General features: G+C 33.4%; 1 protein-coding gene across 1 annotated transcript; it reads right to left on the reverse strand.

The window, feature by feature from the left end:
- Nucleotides 1–5,764: 5,764 nt before the first annotated feature.
- LOC131610142 (serine/threonine-protein kinase Nek4-like) lies at nt 5,765–10,840 on the reverse strand. The gene is made up of 16 exons (XM_058882018.1): nt 10,692–10,840; nt 10,082–10,210; nt 9,447–9,558; nt 9,222–9,288; nt 9,019–9,084; nt 8,883–8,929; nt 8,719–8,764; nt 8,522–8,602; nt 8,373–8,415; nt 8,207–8,256; nt 8,035–8,116; nt 7,876–7,925; nt 7,497–7,570; nt 7,310–7,361; nt 6,629–7,096; nt 5,765–6,541 (listed from the first exon to the last, which is right to left on the reverse strand). The coding sequence occupies exons 3-16, from the start codon at nt 9,530–9,532 to the stop codon at nt 5,954–5,956; spliced, it is 1,800 nt and encodes a 599-aa protein (XP_058738001.1). The 5' UTR covers nt 9,533–9,558; nt 10,082–10,210; nt 10,692–10,840; the 3' UTR covers nt 5,765–5,953.
- Between the last annotated feature and the right edge of the window lie 5,571 nt (nt 10,841–16,411).

The following is a 16,411-nucleotide window of genomic DNA, read 5'->3' on the forward strand; positions in this document are numbered from 1 at the left end:
CTTTCCTCGGCAAACATCTTCTGACACAAAAGAAAATATGAGCAGAGAACGTGATCGAATAAACAAGTACAGTGATGCTAAAATAGAATTTCAATAAGTGTACATCATTCTTTATTGGTTATCCACACCACAGGAAAGAAAAATCATTACCAATTTCCTACTTGCATATTAGTAGTTGAAAAATATAATCTATTGATTTTTAAATTTCTTAAAACTTAAAAGTTGGTAGGAGTCATAAATTTATCTCTATCACTCTTCACCACTCCAATCCCAATCCCCTTTAGCACACCACAACTCAAATGTATACAAAAAGATGCATTAAGGATATGCTAATCATAAAGAAGATGGATGCAAAATAGTATAAGAAAGTTCAAGACTCGGTAAAAAGATTAAACTTTGAAATGTAAATTAACCCATCAATGATAAATAATACCAATACATGCAAATTCAATGTGTGTTGAGATGTTTGCCGTCTTTGAGGACGTGAAATACACTATCATACAGTGGTTCAAATTTTTTATGGTTAAACTGTTATTAAATAGGGTTTCATAAATATTTGTCACTATTAAAATAGGGTTAAATATGACCTCTAATTAATTTTCAATGATTGAATCATGACTAACCTACATAGGGCCTCCAAAAAATTGAGACGGCTCTGGTTCAGATATTACTGACCCAACTTTAAATACTGAATCCAAAGTACTATTACTAGGTGTTGTGAATGGTTTTACGGTTTTAAAAAATATTGTCCCTGAAGAAATAGGGTCGAGTCGCGGACTAGGTCACTCTCTTTATACCGTTTTGCAGCATTGTTCAAAGTTATGAAAGTCACTCTATCACGCCGCCTCTATGATATAACAGTCTAGTTTTATATTATACGATTACTACTTGCACGGTACATAATCAGTCTATAAATACACATCTGTTTAAAAACCAATCAAATATGGTATAAATACAACTCGTAGTATCCATTATATAGAATCAATTGTAATAATTTCCCAAACGATAAAACATTCAAATAATTCTGAAAGAGAATTTAATAATGTTCATTTGATCACTCAAAATAATGTTCTAACACGAATAGACGGAACCTCGTCAAAACGCCTCACACATGATATGAGCTATTGGTGTATCAACCACCATTAGATTTGATCACACGACCCTTACAATTCGCGTCGGATCAAGCAAGGATGGTTTTAACCATCTACTATATATAAAATTTGCCACATCCCATAACAGGAATTCTTTCATTCTCACTCTTGCAAGTTACATCTCTCTAATCTCGTTAACTTGGGTGTCGGAGTGCTAATCTTCCAGGTCCACTATGCTCTGTCGCACCAGAAGAGCTCACTTTCTCCATATCATGGATCTTTCATTTTATGACAGAGTAGTGACACCATCTCTGCGAATCAACTTTTAATTCTCGTGAATTTCTAAGAAAAACCATTCTCTTGACTATTGCACCACCCTAACCGGCATGTCTTATACTCTAATATTCTGCCAGTTCTATCGATTGTGGTGGTGTCTAATTCAGCTCAGATAACCACTCAAAATACTTCCAGCGTCGTCGATGAGCTGGCGATATGGTAAAGTGCTAACTGATTGGCAAGAACAAAAAGTTGCCCATAACTTTTCTAACTATTCCCAAATTATCTGACACGACTTCAAAACATTTTTAGAAATATTTTCTTGAGAAAAATAAGTTTAAATAATTGTTTTAATGTGCACTTAATTAATCGTATAACTTTACGAGAAAAACTTATGCTTTTATAATGTTTATTCACTCAAATGCTTTAGGGCGAGTTTTCACACATTTCATTTCTTGTTAGATATATCAATTTTGTAGACACTTTCTTAAGATTTACTTTGAGATGAGGATTAAGTCATATTTCATTTAGGAGTCAATCATTAGAGAACTTTGTTGCGATCATTAAACCCTAGATTTGTCTGCTTGGTGTGATGGCATCTTTGATCGCTTGTTATGCTTGTACTTAAGGTATTTAGTTGTCATCATCAAAAGCATATCCAAGGGGATAGATCCTTCTTGATCACTAAACCTACAAAACATGATTCCATAATCTTCTCATTTTTTATGATGACATCACATCACAGAGTATACTTTACTCCCTTTGAGATTATATTTCTCCCCCTTTGTCAAAATTAAAAAGAGTAAAGATGTATTATGATAATTTAAATATACAAACATATTGACAAATAATCATTTTGGAAGGAAAAAATAATACTCTTTTATTAATTGAGAAATTTATAAAAATTCAAAGTACAAAAGGAAAATTTGAAGATTGAAATAGTATAGAAAGCAAAAAACTGCAGAATGAAAAATAAAAAAAAAGAAGGAAAACACCCTAAGAGACATAAATGAGTCTATTCATTTCCATAAGCATCATCATCCCTTGTGACAATTTTCTTGATCTTCTTCATATCCTTGGCTAAATTCTGACAAATTTGTAACACTTTGTTGATCTTTATTTCTTCTACTTCTTGTGGTTCTTCTTCTTCCTTGATTATTGGGTCATCCTGTATTTTTCAATGTTTGACAAGAATTTTTATTTCCCTGAGAGCAGTATAGCTGATCCTATGGTTTGTTGAATCTACGGCTTCAACCATGGTATCAAGGTTGAAGGTTGCTAAGAGCTTGGTGATCATTGCTCTATAAGGGAGTCCTGTTAACTGGTTCTCTTTGGAGCGAATCATGTGGTGAAAGATTCCTTCTACCCAATTTTTTGGAATTACTTAAGTTAAAAGCCAAAGGGATACACCATATTCTCTAATTACATAGTTATGGTGCACATTTCTTGGAAAGAGAATTCTAATTTGAAGGTAGTGGAGGATGTGAATCTTTGGTTTCAAATGGGTTGATTTGAAATGAACTTTTCTTTTCTCCTTGGTATTGATAAAAATGTGGTTTAGGGATGTGGAGTGTTTGAAGTTCCTAAATCCTACGGATCTCTAATGGATGTAGATTTTTCCCTAAAAAATTGACTCGAATATTCTTCCAAAATGATCCTTGTGGATATCTATTTCCACTCCCCTTACCAAAGATCTTAGTGAGGTTCCCACAATTCTTAAGTTTAATTATAATTCTCTTACAAGGTTTGAGAAGGTTTTATTGGATACATGAGTGAATAAATATTTTAGATAAGCTTGATAGATTTGATGGTATGATTTGTGAATTTTTAAGAGGCTTGACTCTATGTACCATGGTTGTAAGGGACACTAAGCCAATCAAACTTCGCTAAAGAGGGGGCTTGAAACCTTTGAGGACAAGTGTTTCCTGTATATTGTCTAAAAGTGGTAAGAGGTCCAGCACTTCCATTTCTTTTATAGGGTAGGGAGGACGGTTAGGGTTAGGAACCGAGGTTTTGGCAATTGTTACAATGGAGGTAATAAGTGAAGATGTGGCCGAAGTTAGTTTTACCAAGACCCCACTATGGGCACCAATATATTGTTCAAAAAGCACAGGATGCATGGCAACCTTATGCTGGTAGGGGTGACTAGAAGCCTTAGAGATTTTATGTGGTTTAGGGCTTGTTCGCGATGGTCAGGAACCCTATTTTGAGGTGATTGCGATAAAGATAGAGTGAGTTCGTGTGAGGTGAAAAACTCTATATATTTGGGGTATTTTGTAAATGTTATGAGTTGTTCTTCCTCAACCCAAGAGTTGAGGTATTTATAGAGGCTCTTAGGCCTAGACTTAGGGGACTTATTAGACATAGTAACCGCTCCACTTTGACTGGAGACGTTGTTGACTACTTATTTCTTAAGGATTCATGGCCCAGACTTCCTACAAGTGTGGTTATAGGTTATTCGCACGTACCCCCCCCCCCCCCTCAAAACTTCAACATAGTGGATGTTATATATGGTATCGTAATCAAGGTGACCTCCTTATGAGGTTTGGCCCAATACAACCTTGTCGTGGATCTTTATAAATATATCACTACAAATACTGAATAAATTGGGTTAGTGGACTCAAGTTGCTCTTATCACATATGTCCAAGAAAAAATACTTTTAAGTCTTTTAAGTTGGAGCAATGTGGTGTAGTTCTCCTTGGTGACAATAATACTTGTAAGGTTTATTGTATTAGGATGGTCAAACTTAAAATGATTGATAATAGTGAGTTTCTTCTTCACAACGTGAGTTATGTTCCAGAGCTCAGACCAATTTTGTTATCCAAGAATGTATTTTGATATATGCTATTGCAATAAATTTTAATATGGGGTTTTGAATATTTCACATTGTGAAGTGAGCATAGCTAAAAGGGTCTAAAATAAATGGCTTATATTGTTTTAAGGTTCCAATATTGTTGTTCATTCATCATCAGCTAGTGAAAAAATTTATGAAAAGAACAAGTTATGGGATTTGAGGTCAAGGCATGGTGGATTCCTAGATGTTATTTCAAAGAAATTTAATGAGTTTTGTAAATGGCAATGGATAAAAATGCATGTTACTTTTGTGTTTTCAGTGAGTTTCTAGAGTAAAGTTGATGCTAAAACAGCTTACCTGGTTGAAGGTTTCCAAGTCGAAGGGTCTAAAACAGCTTTCCAGACTCATATGGTAGTTTGTAATTGGAAACATGTAAGCTACTCTTGCTCGAAGGTTGCTAAAGCTTTTCCCATTGCGCAAATCAAGCTAATCTAGTTTGACATTAAAGTTGTAGATTGTACCTTCAATGGCTATCCAAGAGGCATAAAAGGTTATGAGTTGTTGAGAATTGGGCCTAGAGGATCCAAGTTCATCAATATTATATGTATTACTTTCACTGAGCCCCGTCAGAGGAAGAAGAGTAAATGTTTGAAGATGAAGCTTTTAGAAACTATGATAGAGAAGATTCAATTTGAGGTTAAGTTTCCTACTATGGATACTAGTAATAGTGAAATAACAATTACATAGGCCTCTGATTATCAATTGACTTGTGATAAGGTAAGAAGGGAGATTGTACTATCTCAAAGGGATAATTATGTTGGCCTTGAATGTTATGCTTTCAATGTGACTGAAAGGTTGCAAAACTCATAAACAGGAACCTTCAGGGAGGCATTCGAAGTCAATGAGAGTCAAATTTGGTTGAAGAAATATGCTTGTGGACTTGTTAGATTACCTAAGCGGAAAAAGTGATTAGAAGCGAGTGGAAAGATCAAAGTTCAAGTGTGGCTTGCATTTGATCAAGGTTGTTGATAGTGATTCCACATGGTAGAGAGCGACAAGTTGGTTGATAGATAAATTTACGTCATCAAAATTACAAGTCAAAGTGGAGATTATTGAAGCGTGCTTTAAAATCATAAGTAATGAAGGGAAATGAAACATGTTTCAAGACTGCATAAATTAAAAAATTAAAAAAAACATCAAAAAATTCAACAAAAGACGTTGGGGCGGTCTAAGGATTTATTGGATTTTAGAAATTTTAAATATGCATATTGTCTTTACAATCTTTAAAACTTTACATTTAGACAGAGAAAAAAAAGTTAATAATCATTTCTAAAACTTAGAGAGGAAAAGGTTTAAATTCCTTGGAGTTCTTGGAACATGAAATAGGACAAAATTAAATTTTTATGGGATCAATGAGATGGACTGAGAATTCTCCTAAAATAAAATATCTATAAATGTAACATTTAAAACATATATCTATCTATTTAGAATTAGTAGTAGTGTAGGTTGAATTCAACAAGTGCCCCTCATATTTGGAATGATACTCAAACAAGATGAACCGGTTGTAATCATGTTGGACTATAGGTGTCTCGTGTGAGTCGATCATACAATTGATGTGCGGTATTATTCCATATAAAGCATAGTCATTACCAGAACATGGTTACATCTCATGCGAAATTTCAATGCAGATAATCAAAGCCACACTCTTCACATTTCATAACAAATATACAAAGATATTAATGTACACTATCCAATGACAATGACCATGCAAGTGTATTTGAAAACTTTAGATCAAGAGTTTTGTTTAAAGCTCTTGGCCAACCAAATAGCTGTTTCCCTTGGGGAAACCTTCTCGAGCCCAAATGGCTTCAGCAATACCCCAAGCTCATCAAACCTATGTTGTTGTAGCAGCCTAGCACTGAACTCCAGTAGCCCCTCCAATGCCTCGGCGCGTTGCTGATATGACGAGGTGTCAAACCGATGTTCACGCGACTCGGATGAGGAGTGGCTTGAAACACCAGTTGTAACATTGTTCGAGCACTCATTAGTGATGCTAGCTGGGACAGTAACTTTGTCCACAAGGATTGTACACTTGTCTTTTGTGATCGTGCAATCAGTACTTCCTGCTGAGTTAGAAATGTGTTTTCCTGATGGTGATGATGATCTGCGAATAACATGGAAGAATGGATCCTCATACGAAGCCATTGGAAATTCTGCAATCTTGTCGATTTGTGGGGCATCAACAGAAACATCCGGAGAATTCACATAACTAGCATCAGTGTATAAGTTTGTTGTGTTCCTGCCTCTTGTAGGCAGCGGAAGAGATGTTCTTCGAGTTGGCATGGTAGATTTACCAGATGGTGCGCGAGGTACCGGAATCTGAAACGATAACCAAATAATGAAATCAATAAAATAGCCTTGACGTATAATCATTAAAATATTGATCCTTGCAGAGGATAAACTTACTGATTCACGCTTTGAACCAGCAACCAATATCTTAGGTGGTGCCATTGTCTGTCTTCTGGCACCAGCAGAATCCTTAGCTACTCTAATTCTTGGTGTTCTCTCACCAGTTGAGGACTTTATCGTTTTTGATTTGTTAGTATTGCAGTAATCACGTACACCGCCAGCAGATAAGTCATAGAGCTTCTCTTCTGAACAATTGGATAATCCTTGAGCTCTTTGAGTTGAATATTGAGAACTTTGCTCGGTACCAGAAATACTAGGATTCAACGCCCTGTGATTGTTTAGGGACAAGTATCTGTCTTGGTCAGAAAGTGTAGAAACAGATTCTGGTTCCACAAAGCGAGTTCTCCTTGCATAGTTTGATTCGGACCATTGGAACGGAAAAGTACTTCTTCTGGGGCTATTTAGTTTTTGGTGAATTTTCAAAATGTAAGGCTGAAGATGTGGATGATTTAGTAACTCTCCAGCCTGTTAAAACAAACTGCGCTTTAGTTGTTTTGAATAAAGCACCAAAATATAAGGTGAAAAATGAAAAGCTAGAACTATTGTTCAAAATTAAAAGTGAAAAAGTTAGAGCGCAGAATCAAAATCTGCATCGATTCGAGATTAATCAGAATGTGATGATATCTGGCTCATATTCATCACTTGAATACAACTAGATGCCACAAAGATAAAACTTACAGTTGGCCTTAGCTCTGGATTTTTCCGCAGCATACTTCTGACAAGCCCTCGGCTGAAATAATAAATATATCACAATACGTTACCCGACTATGTCACTCATTGAAGTAGATAACTTGAGTGGAAAAAAATAAAAATGCAAAGGATAGTGGGATAATAACTTCAGATTATTATAGAACAAAGAACTCACAAAGCACTAGAGTACATAGTTGGCAGTGGAGCTACTACAGATTTGTTTATTTTGTGAATCAATGCTTCTATATCCTGCTCAGACGAAGACATCACGCACAAATTAATAATTAAATAAAAGTCAATAGTTTTACGTTGCGGTCCAAGCTTTAGAAATATGAAACACTGAAATTTAATAATCCATCAGAAAAGAATGAGTAGAAAACGCTTTCCAAAATAATATAATTCAAAGTCTCAGACACCATCGTGAATGTTCGAGTTTTAAAAGAACTACGGCAAAACTAGTAAACTCAACTACACACAGAGTTTAAAAAGTTTTGCAAATAACATCTCATTTGTTTTAAAACGGTGAGTAAAAAAAGCTCAAGATATTGACTTACAAAAGCTTTAAAAGCTGGCCTGTGAGCGGCCATTTCATAAACACAGCATCCTGGACAACATTACAAGTCATAACAAATTACAAATGCAATTTAAAAACGCATGGTAAGATGCGCGAAATAAAAAGTGGGACTAAAGGGATTGCAAAAGAAGTATCATACCTAAAGACCAGATATCTGACTTAGAGCCGTACGGTATATCAGCAAGAAGCTCAGGGCACATATAACTTGGAGTCCCAACAATCTTAGTTTAAAGCAAAAACAAAAAGTTACTAATCCAAAAAAAAAAACACTGAAACGATAAATAGCACGGTACTTTTGTAGTATTACTCACTGAGGAAGCAAGATCATCAGAAGTCAACATTTTAGCGAGACCAAAGTCACCTGCATCGAACATGCGCAACATAAGGATTGCATACTACAAACTTGAGACAAACAAACTCTTAAACATTAATAAAGTCTAAGAGCTGTGTGAGAATAAAATGATTAAGGTCATTTACCTAGACGTATATCTTGATCTTTTGTTAAGAATATATTTGAACACTGAAAGAGACGGGGAAATAACATCAGCACAAAGCTGGTTCTGAAAGTTCTCTGCGATTTTAGCTATATAACATCTACTGTTATTGAACTTACAGAAGTCTTTTACCTTAACATCACGATGAAGAATATGATTTACATGTAAGTAATCTAGTGCCATCAGTAACTGAACGAGCCACTTGCAGAGTTTCTGTCAGAAGTTGACAGATACCAATTATTTCATATAGTTCCAAAGAGCATTTAAATAGGAATGAATATTATCCATCGGGCTCAGAAGTTAAGGGAATTGCGGAAATGGTGACCAACCTCTTCAGAAAAGTTAACACTATTGGCCTTTTTTATAGCTTCAGCCCTGGACGCCATAAACAAATTATTAAAAGACGGCATAATTGACAATTAAAAGATAAAAATGTCTTCACAAATGCTCTGACTTTGTCAAATAATTGAATTCAGTGTAAAACATGACTTACATATCTCCTCCTTCACAATAGCCGATGATAATACATACAAAACAACCCTGTATATAAAGATTGCAACTAGCTAAGTATCATAAATCAATCAAGATTGTAACAGAATTAGAAGGTTTCGGAAACAAGCAAGGCTGACCTTTTCTACCCAAGAATCTTTATACTCCACAATAAACGGATTGCGAACTTTAGATATAAGTTCCATCTACAAAACAAGGAATAACTATCATGGCATCTTACAATCTAATATAGAAGACACCACAAATATCATGTTTCACTCAAGAACTTGATTCCATTTTCCTCAAATAACTGCAAAATAGGAAGTAAAAAGGAGTGGATTACCTCCTGGTGAGCCGATCTGCGTGTTCTGTCAGTTTGGCGAGCAAGACGGATCTTCTTGAGAACATACCTAAAAATGTAAATGACTCATCAACGTATTAAAAAACATCATATGATACACAGTTAATCAGTGTATGGTAAAATACATACATGACATTTAAAAATTTCAAAAACCAACCAGCAAAAGAATAGATACAATATCTTGAACCACATCACATTTATACTCACTTTTTCTTTTCATGTTTGTGCCGCACAAGTAGCGCAGAACCAAATGCACCTTTGCCGATCTGTTCTAGAACTTCATACTGCTCCATTTGAATTTAAACCACTTCACCTCCCACTGTCATTGACAGAATAACATTGCTGGAAGTTATAGCAACATTGAGTGTCTGTTTGGATAAACAGCTTATAACATAACTGCTTATCAAAATAAGTGCTTATGAAGAAGATCACATAAGCTATTTTAATAAAACGGATAAAATAAATTTAAATTGTTTTTATATATGTTTTAAATTGTTTTCATTAGCTATCATGAAGGATTTATAAAAAAGAAGTTCAAAAATATTTATAAAAAATATCATATACTGTTTTGATTAACTCTCTCAAATAATGTCACAAAAATTATGGCAATAGATAAACTCAAATAAGTGCATCCAAACAGGCCCTAAGTTCATCATTACAAAGCAATATCAACACACACACACAACATAACACAATTCCTTAGCGCTACAAACATTATAAGTAAAATTTTCTTGGTAACCCAAGACACCTACGTTGTAGCATCACTCTTTACAAACCAAACACCACATAAAAATATTACCTGAAAACAACTATCACAGAGAAAATGAAAAATCAATTCTCACCTTCAGAAAGAACGCAATTCAGTTGTAAATGCTTATACAGCCGTAAAACACGGATTTACGAGAACTGAATTCAAAACTTGGATGCTAAACTGGTAAATGAAAGCTCTACCCAGTTCCAAACAACAAAACCTAGACATAGACATAGAAATAGAGCAAGATTGTTATCAGTAAACAATTAAAACTCTCTGACAAACATGTACCTCCCTCATCAAGACTCATAATTTCCAAACAAGCCCAAAGTTTTCAAAATTATCAAAACTAAACAAGTAGTTGTATAAGAAGCATAAATAACACCAACCATACAAGAGTTATAAATTTGCAATAAAGAACAACAAATTGCAGCTAGGTGTTTGTTGATTTTCTTTAATTCTACACAACAAACATCTATGATGTTTGAATCATCAACCCCTTCCAAGGATAAATAATTTATTATTAAGTTTCCCACACATGCAACCCCAAATATAGAAATAAAACAAATGAAAAAAAAAAAAACAACTGAAAATTGAAATGAAAAGAGAATTACCAGTAGCATGAACAATTATATACAATAAGTAAAATCACATAGGAAAAAAAAACAAGATCATGCATAAGATGTATAGAGGAAAAGAACCTGAAATTGGTAAAGATACTGAGAAATTTGAGAAGAGTGCAGCAGCAGTAAAAGAACCAGTAATTAATATAATAATGTATAGTATGATATATGACATGTGATGATGATATAATAATATACTAGTAGTAGTTGGATTTATTTATATTATAATTAGAATTTAAAATGATGATGAATGTTAGAAAAAGAGAGAGCGCCAAAAAAGAAGAAAAATTAGAGTAGAAGCGAAAGCGACATGGGAATTCAAAAATGATGAGATAAGAAGGTGTAAAGAGCAAAAGGTTAGTAGTACGTGGGAAGGATAAAGGAGATTGCACTGAAACTTATTAAAGACAAAAAATTAAGGTGCTCCCACCCACCACATCATATTCATATGTGATATCATATCTTTTTCCTTCTTTTTTATTTTAGTTTTGTGTTATTCCTACTTACTACATTGTTGTCGGATTGATTCTCATTTAAAGAGTGGTGGTTACATTCATAATTATATACAACATTTAAAATTCAAATATTTCAACTTTGAGGTTTTCTTATATATATAATCTATGGTTGTCTGATTGATTCTCATTTAAAGAGTGGTGGTTACAATAATAATAATAATAATAAGTGTAAATAGCTTTTTCGCACCCTATCATATAGGCGAGTTTTAAAAAAACCTCGTAAAAAAAAATTGCATGGATTGTCCTAACTTTTTCAAAATATTTAATTTTAACCTTAAGCAGGACACATCATCAAAAATGCTGATGTGGCTTCGTTTTTTTTATTATTTTTAATTCAGAATCTCTGACACATGTGTTTATTGCCTCATGTAAAGTCCAAATTGCTCTTCCACATAATCTCTCAATCCAACCTTCAACAATGACATCTCTAGCCCTATCATCTCTCAATCTCTCCCACAAATCTCGTCAGTCCTCCTTCCTCCTCTCCTCATCAAACCCCTCTTCTCTTCCCACTCTAAACTTTCTCCCCAAAAACTCACAAAATCCAACAAACTCAGAACCCTAATTTCTGCCCTTTGTTACTTCTACCCCTTTTTGATGGCTTACAGTATGGAAAATTTGTAATCACTCAATTTTACCCTATTCAAGCCATTGTTGAACCCTTGATTCCCGCAATTAGGTGAATTCGTTGAACGTGTAGAAGAAATTTGTCTACCTTTACCTCTTTTGGGTATGACGCCATTGATGAGGTTAATGGGTTCTCTGAAATGGCAGCCACCATTTCAAAAAGGTGAAAACTTTACCTCACATTGTGAATTTCATAGCTTGAAAACGGTGACAAAATGGTTTGTACGTGCTGCGAGTGTTTTGTCTTCTACTTTGTTTCTAACTGCTTCTACCTCACATTGTGAACTTCATAACTTCATTTCTAACTGCTTCTACTTTGTCTTCTTCTTTTTCAACTCTATGCGTGCGTTGCTGCGAGTATTTTGTGTTGTCCGAATTGTTGCTCTGTGTTGTTAGCGTTTATTGCTTCAGAGTTGCAGGTTGATGAACGAACCGAAGTTGAAATTGCAAAGTGGAAATCGTGATGATGATGGTGTTTGTTGTGTTGTTTGGAGTGATGCTACGATTTGGAGAGGTTATAAGAGATGCGAGTTGCGGTTTGATTTGGTTCTTGCTCTTGAATGCTTGGATTGGTTACAGTGATGTTATGGAGTTTTTGCTGAATCGATGATATGGTGTTTGTTGTGTTACTGTTATGTTGTGCTTGAAATTGAAGATTATGGTGTGATTTGATGTTGCAAGAAAATGTATTATGCAGGTGTGGATTGGTTTGTATAGTTTTGTGGAAGAAGTTTTCTGTGAAAAAATTATACAGTGTAACACTAAGAAATTTGTGTAGAAGGGCAATTTGGACTTTACATGAGGCAATAAACACATGTGTCAAAGATTCTGAATTAAAAATAATAAAAAACAAAGTCACATCAGCATTTTTGATGATGTGTCATGCTTAAGGTTAAAATTAAAATATTTTGGAAAAGTTAGGGCAATTCATGCAACTTTTTTTTTACGGGAGGTTTTTCAAAACTCGCCTATATGGCAGAGGGCGAAAAACTATTTACCCTAGATTTATATATACAAGATTTAAAATTCAAATATAAATAATTGGACATATACATATTTGTACCTATAATGACAAAATCTCTATACAATGCTTACAACAATCAAGAAAAATTAGTATTTATGAGATTCATGATAAGATAGGAAGGCACCAGTCCAACATGATCGGATGTCATCTATATCTTCTTGCAGGAATGGTGTTTCGTAGCTAAATCTCTATAATTTAAACAAAATTTAAATTATGATAAGCTAACAACAACAACAACAACATTAACTTAACAAATATACATAAATTACATTTACATGGATAAAGTTAGTACCTTACTCCATGAATTTATAATGTCATTGTTGGAGACAATATTAAACATATGTCTCATAACATAGTATTCATATTCAAAGCTGTTTGGTTGTTTTTGCGACTACAAATAATTTTCATTGTTACTAATTAATACACACAAAACATAAGTAATAACTTAAAAATAAAAGAATGTCGAAATGCACAAGCAATACTTACATGTGGTTCTATGAACTTTGGCTTTTTATCAACTAAATTACATTTCACAAAATTGTATCCCTCCATAGCTCTACATGTTGGTAAAAATTAAACAAGAACAAAAACTATTCAAAACTAAAGGTAAAATTTTAGTATTGTAAATAATAACACTTACCCGCTCAAAAGCTATTGCATATCTTCATCAAGATTATAGTGTAACGAACATAATATAACTACAATATTTTACTTTGGACATAAAATAATTAGCTTCCACTAGTCCCTACATAAACACTTAGAATAAATAATAATTTATATAAAATATATTTATAAATGAATACACAAATTAAAGCATATACTTACATATGGACAAAATGTGCCATGTAACATTCTTTATTCTCTTTAACCGACTTATTTTGTATGTGCATAATAATAGTGTTTACTGCATTACAACTTATTTTTATGTGCATACTGATCGTGAGGATCCTTCTCTCAGTCAACCTCAGACAACCTCTCTTGATCCTCCCCCACCTCCTACAACATCTTCTCTCGCTCCTCTTGCAACATCCTCTCTTGTTCCTCTCGCTTCTCCTGATTCCACTTTTCCCGCTCCTGTCCTAATACCTATCCTATCTTTTCAGCAACTACCTCTTCAATTTCTCTCCTACAGTTTATTTTGTTGATTGATTGTGATTTTTCAAAATGTAACTTCAAGCTGACGCCTCTTCCAAGACCACGGACACGCCCAAATGATTCTCGGTTCCAATCGCCTATACCAATAAATGAATACTTCATGTATGAAGGATCTATTTTATCTTTTGTATGCTTGATATATTCATTTGTGAGTTTTGTCTTAAATTCCCTATAACGCTCACCAGCATATGCAAGTCATTTCTTTTTCAGTATACTATCTTCTAGAACAAGAAAAACTTCATACATTTACATAATAGAGTTGATATTAGTATTAAGCCAAAAAATAAATGGTCATATATACTTGTAAAATAAATAAAAATAATCATAATAAATACTATAATATCAGTCCATATGCTATCTTTCAATTTACCGCCAATCTTGTGTCAATTATCTATTAAAATACTCACTTTGCTTCTACCTTGTAATGCCACATAACTCTTAAAATCATCAGCATTTTCACCATAAGCCTTTATGGTTCTCAGATCACAATTAACCGGGGAGCGAACCCATTTTTGTGAGCTTTTTAAAACTTGGTACACATTATGGCACCTCCAATTTTTCTGTTACTTTTTATATTAACAGAGGTTGCAACATAAGTTGTATGAGAGGTAGTTGTTGAATCACCCATGTTTGTGTAAATTAAGAAAAATAGAAACGTATAATAGAGACACCAACATGAATATCAAAGAAACATCACACAACACTTCATCCTAATTAGAATAAATATGTAGTAGAGAGAAATCATAGAATCATACTAAATAGAAATATGCAGTAGAGATAAACCAAGAAAAAGAACATGTAAAGTGATGTCAGGAGATATCTTGCTTTTCTTACATTTCCATCTTACATTGAGGTGTTAAACTACTCATTTTGTCCATAATGTATACTTTTTTTTCAATATACACGGACATCATAAATCCTATAGTGTTTACTTATGGAATGAATGACATTTCCATTCATAAGTTTGCTTAAACAAAATAGAAGTTTAAATGCCATATTTATATATAAGAAACACAACAACTAAACCACAATCAGAATCATGATAACTAGAAACATACACAATAAGTTATTATGAAACATATATGGAAGAGTTGACATTAAAATATTCCAGTGGTATTGCATTTCTAACACATTATTAAACAACATTTCAGTGGTAACAACATTTCTAACAACATTTAAGTGGTATTACCATTTCTATAGGAGATGAATATTTCAGTGGTGAGTTACGTATCTCAAACGTGATGAAGAAACTTTAACATGTTTTAAAAAGAGATGATGTTGGAAGGATAAACGTTGTGAAGAGAATGACAATGAAGTTAGTATGATTGTTGATAGGTAAAAGGAAAGTTAGAGTCTATCTCTCTAAAGTATTTATGCCAAAGAGCAAACACGTCAGTTTTTAGGCCAAACCAAAGGAATATATCAATTAAAAAAATAGAAAAGTCTCATATAGTATCATATTCTGAGAAATCATTTAAAATAACTACCACTTTGGTTTTAAGACAAAATCAAGGTAATATGTTAATTAATAATTAAAAATAATATAAAAAAAGGTATTTGAAAATATTGATGCAAAATATATTACCCCTCGATTGGTCAATATAACTAAGGGTAATACAAATAAAAAACTAAAAAAAGAAAAAGAGAAAGGAGTCATGTGACCCTAAACCAATTAAAAATAAATAAAAAATAAAATGCAGTAACTAGGATTCAAAGCGAGCTCCCTCGTAGTTATATTCCCTCGATTTTAGTAATAATCGAGGGTATATGTTGTATATATTTTTTTAAAATAAAATAAATGATGGTACTATCAAGACATATACCTCGGTTATTGCTGGATCGAGGTGAAAGATTTGTCATGAAATATATTATTTATAGTAGTGATTATACTGAAATAACAGACACACGAGCAAAAAGTTACGACACTATCCTTTTTTAAGAGGATTGGTTTTGGCATTTAAGTGAATAAATTGAACTATATTTCTTTATATGGAGTAATCGACGTTTTAATAACTCAATATGTGACATGATTTGAAGAACATGTGTTTGTATTGTGATACAAGTGCTAATTAGAAGTTCCACATTATTTGAAAAAATGGAGGTTGAACACTTTATAAATGAAAGGACTCGTATATCTAATGCCTTACGGTTTTTGGAGAATATCTGATCTCACTCTCTCTAACTTATGTGGTTGATCTTTATGGTTAAAGTACTAATAATTATATTGTCTCACTTTGAAGATTGAAGATACTAATAATTAGATTGTCTCACAATAGTGATCAAGTAATTCTAAGAGAATTTCCTTCAAACTCTCAAGATAGTCAAATTAATACTAAGCATGTAAACTCACTCATTCCAAGAGAAAATACCACCCTCTTATGGAGGGCATTGATGCCTCACTCATAAATGCTTCAATACACTTTATTGAGTTAATATTGCTTACATCTTAAGTTTCCACAACCCAAATCATTGTCTCT

The sequence above is a fragment of the Vicia villosa genome, linkage group LG6 (assembly GCF_029867415.1).
Source record: "Vicia villosa cultivar HV-30 ecotype Madison, WI linkage group LG6, Vvil1.0, whole genome shotgun sequence".
NCBI lineage: Eukaryota > Viridiplantae > Streptophyta > Magnoliopsida > Fabales > Fabaceae > Vicia > Vicia villosa.

Bases quoted from the DNA above. Each gene is read 5' to 3' on its own strand.
- LOC131610142 (XM_058882018.1), bottom strand. From the start codon at position 9,532: ATGGAGCAGTATGAAGTTCTAGAACAGATCGGCAAAGGTGCATTTGGT. The intron at 7,926-8,034 runs GTATGATACTTC...AATGTTGTCCAG, and splicing joins GTCAGATATCTGGTCTTTAG to GATGCTGTGTTTATGAAATG. The intron at 6,542-6,628 runs GTAAGTTTATCC...TTATCGTTTCAG, and splicing joins CTGGTTCAAAGCGTGAATCA to ATTCCGGTACCTCGCGCACC.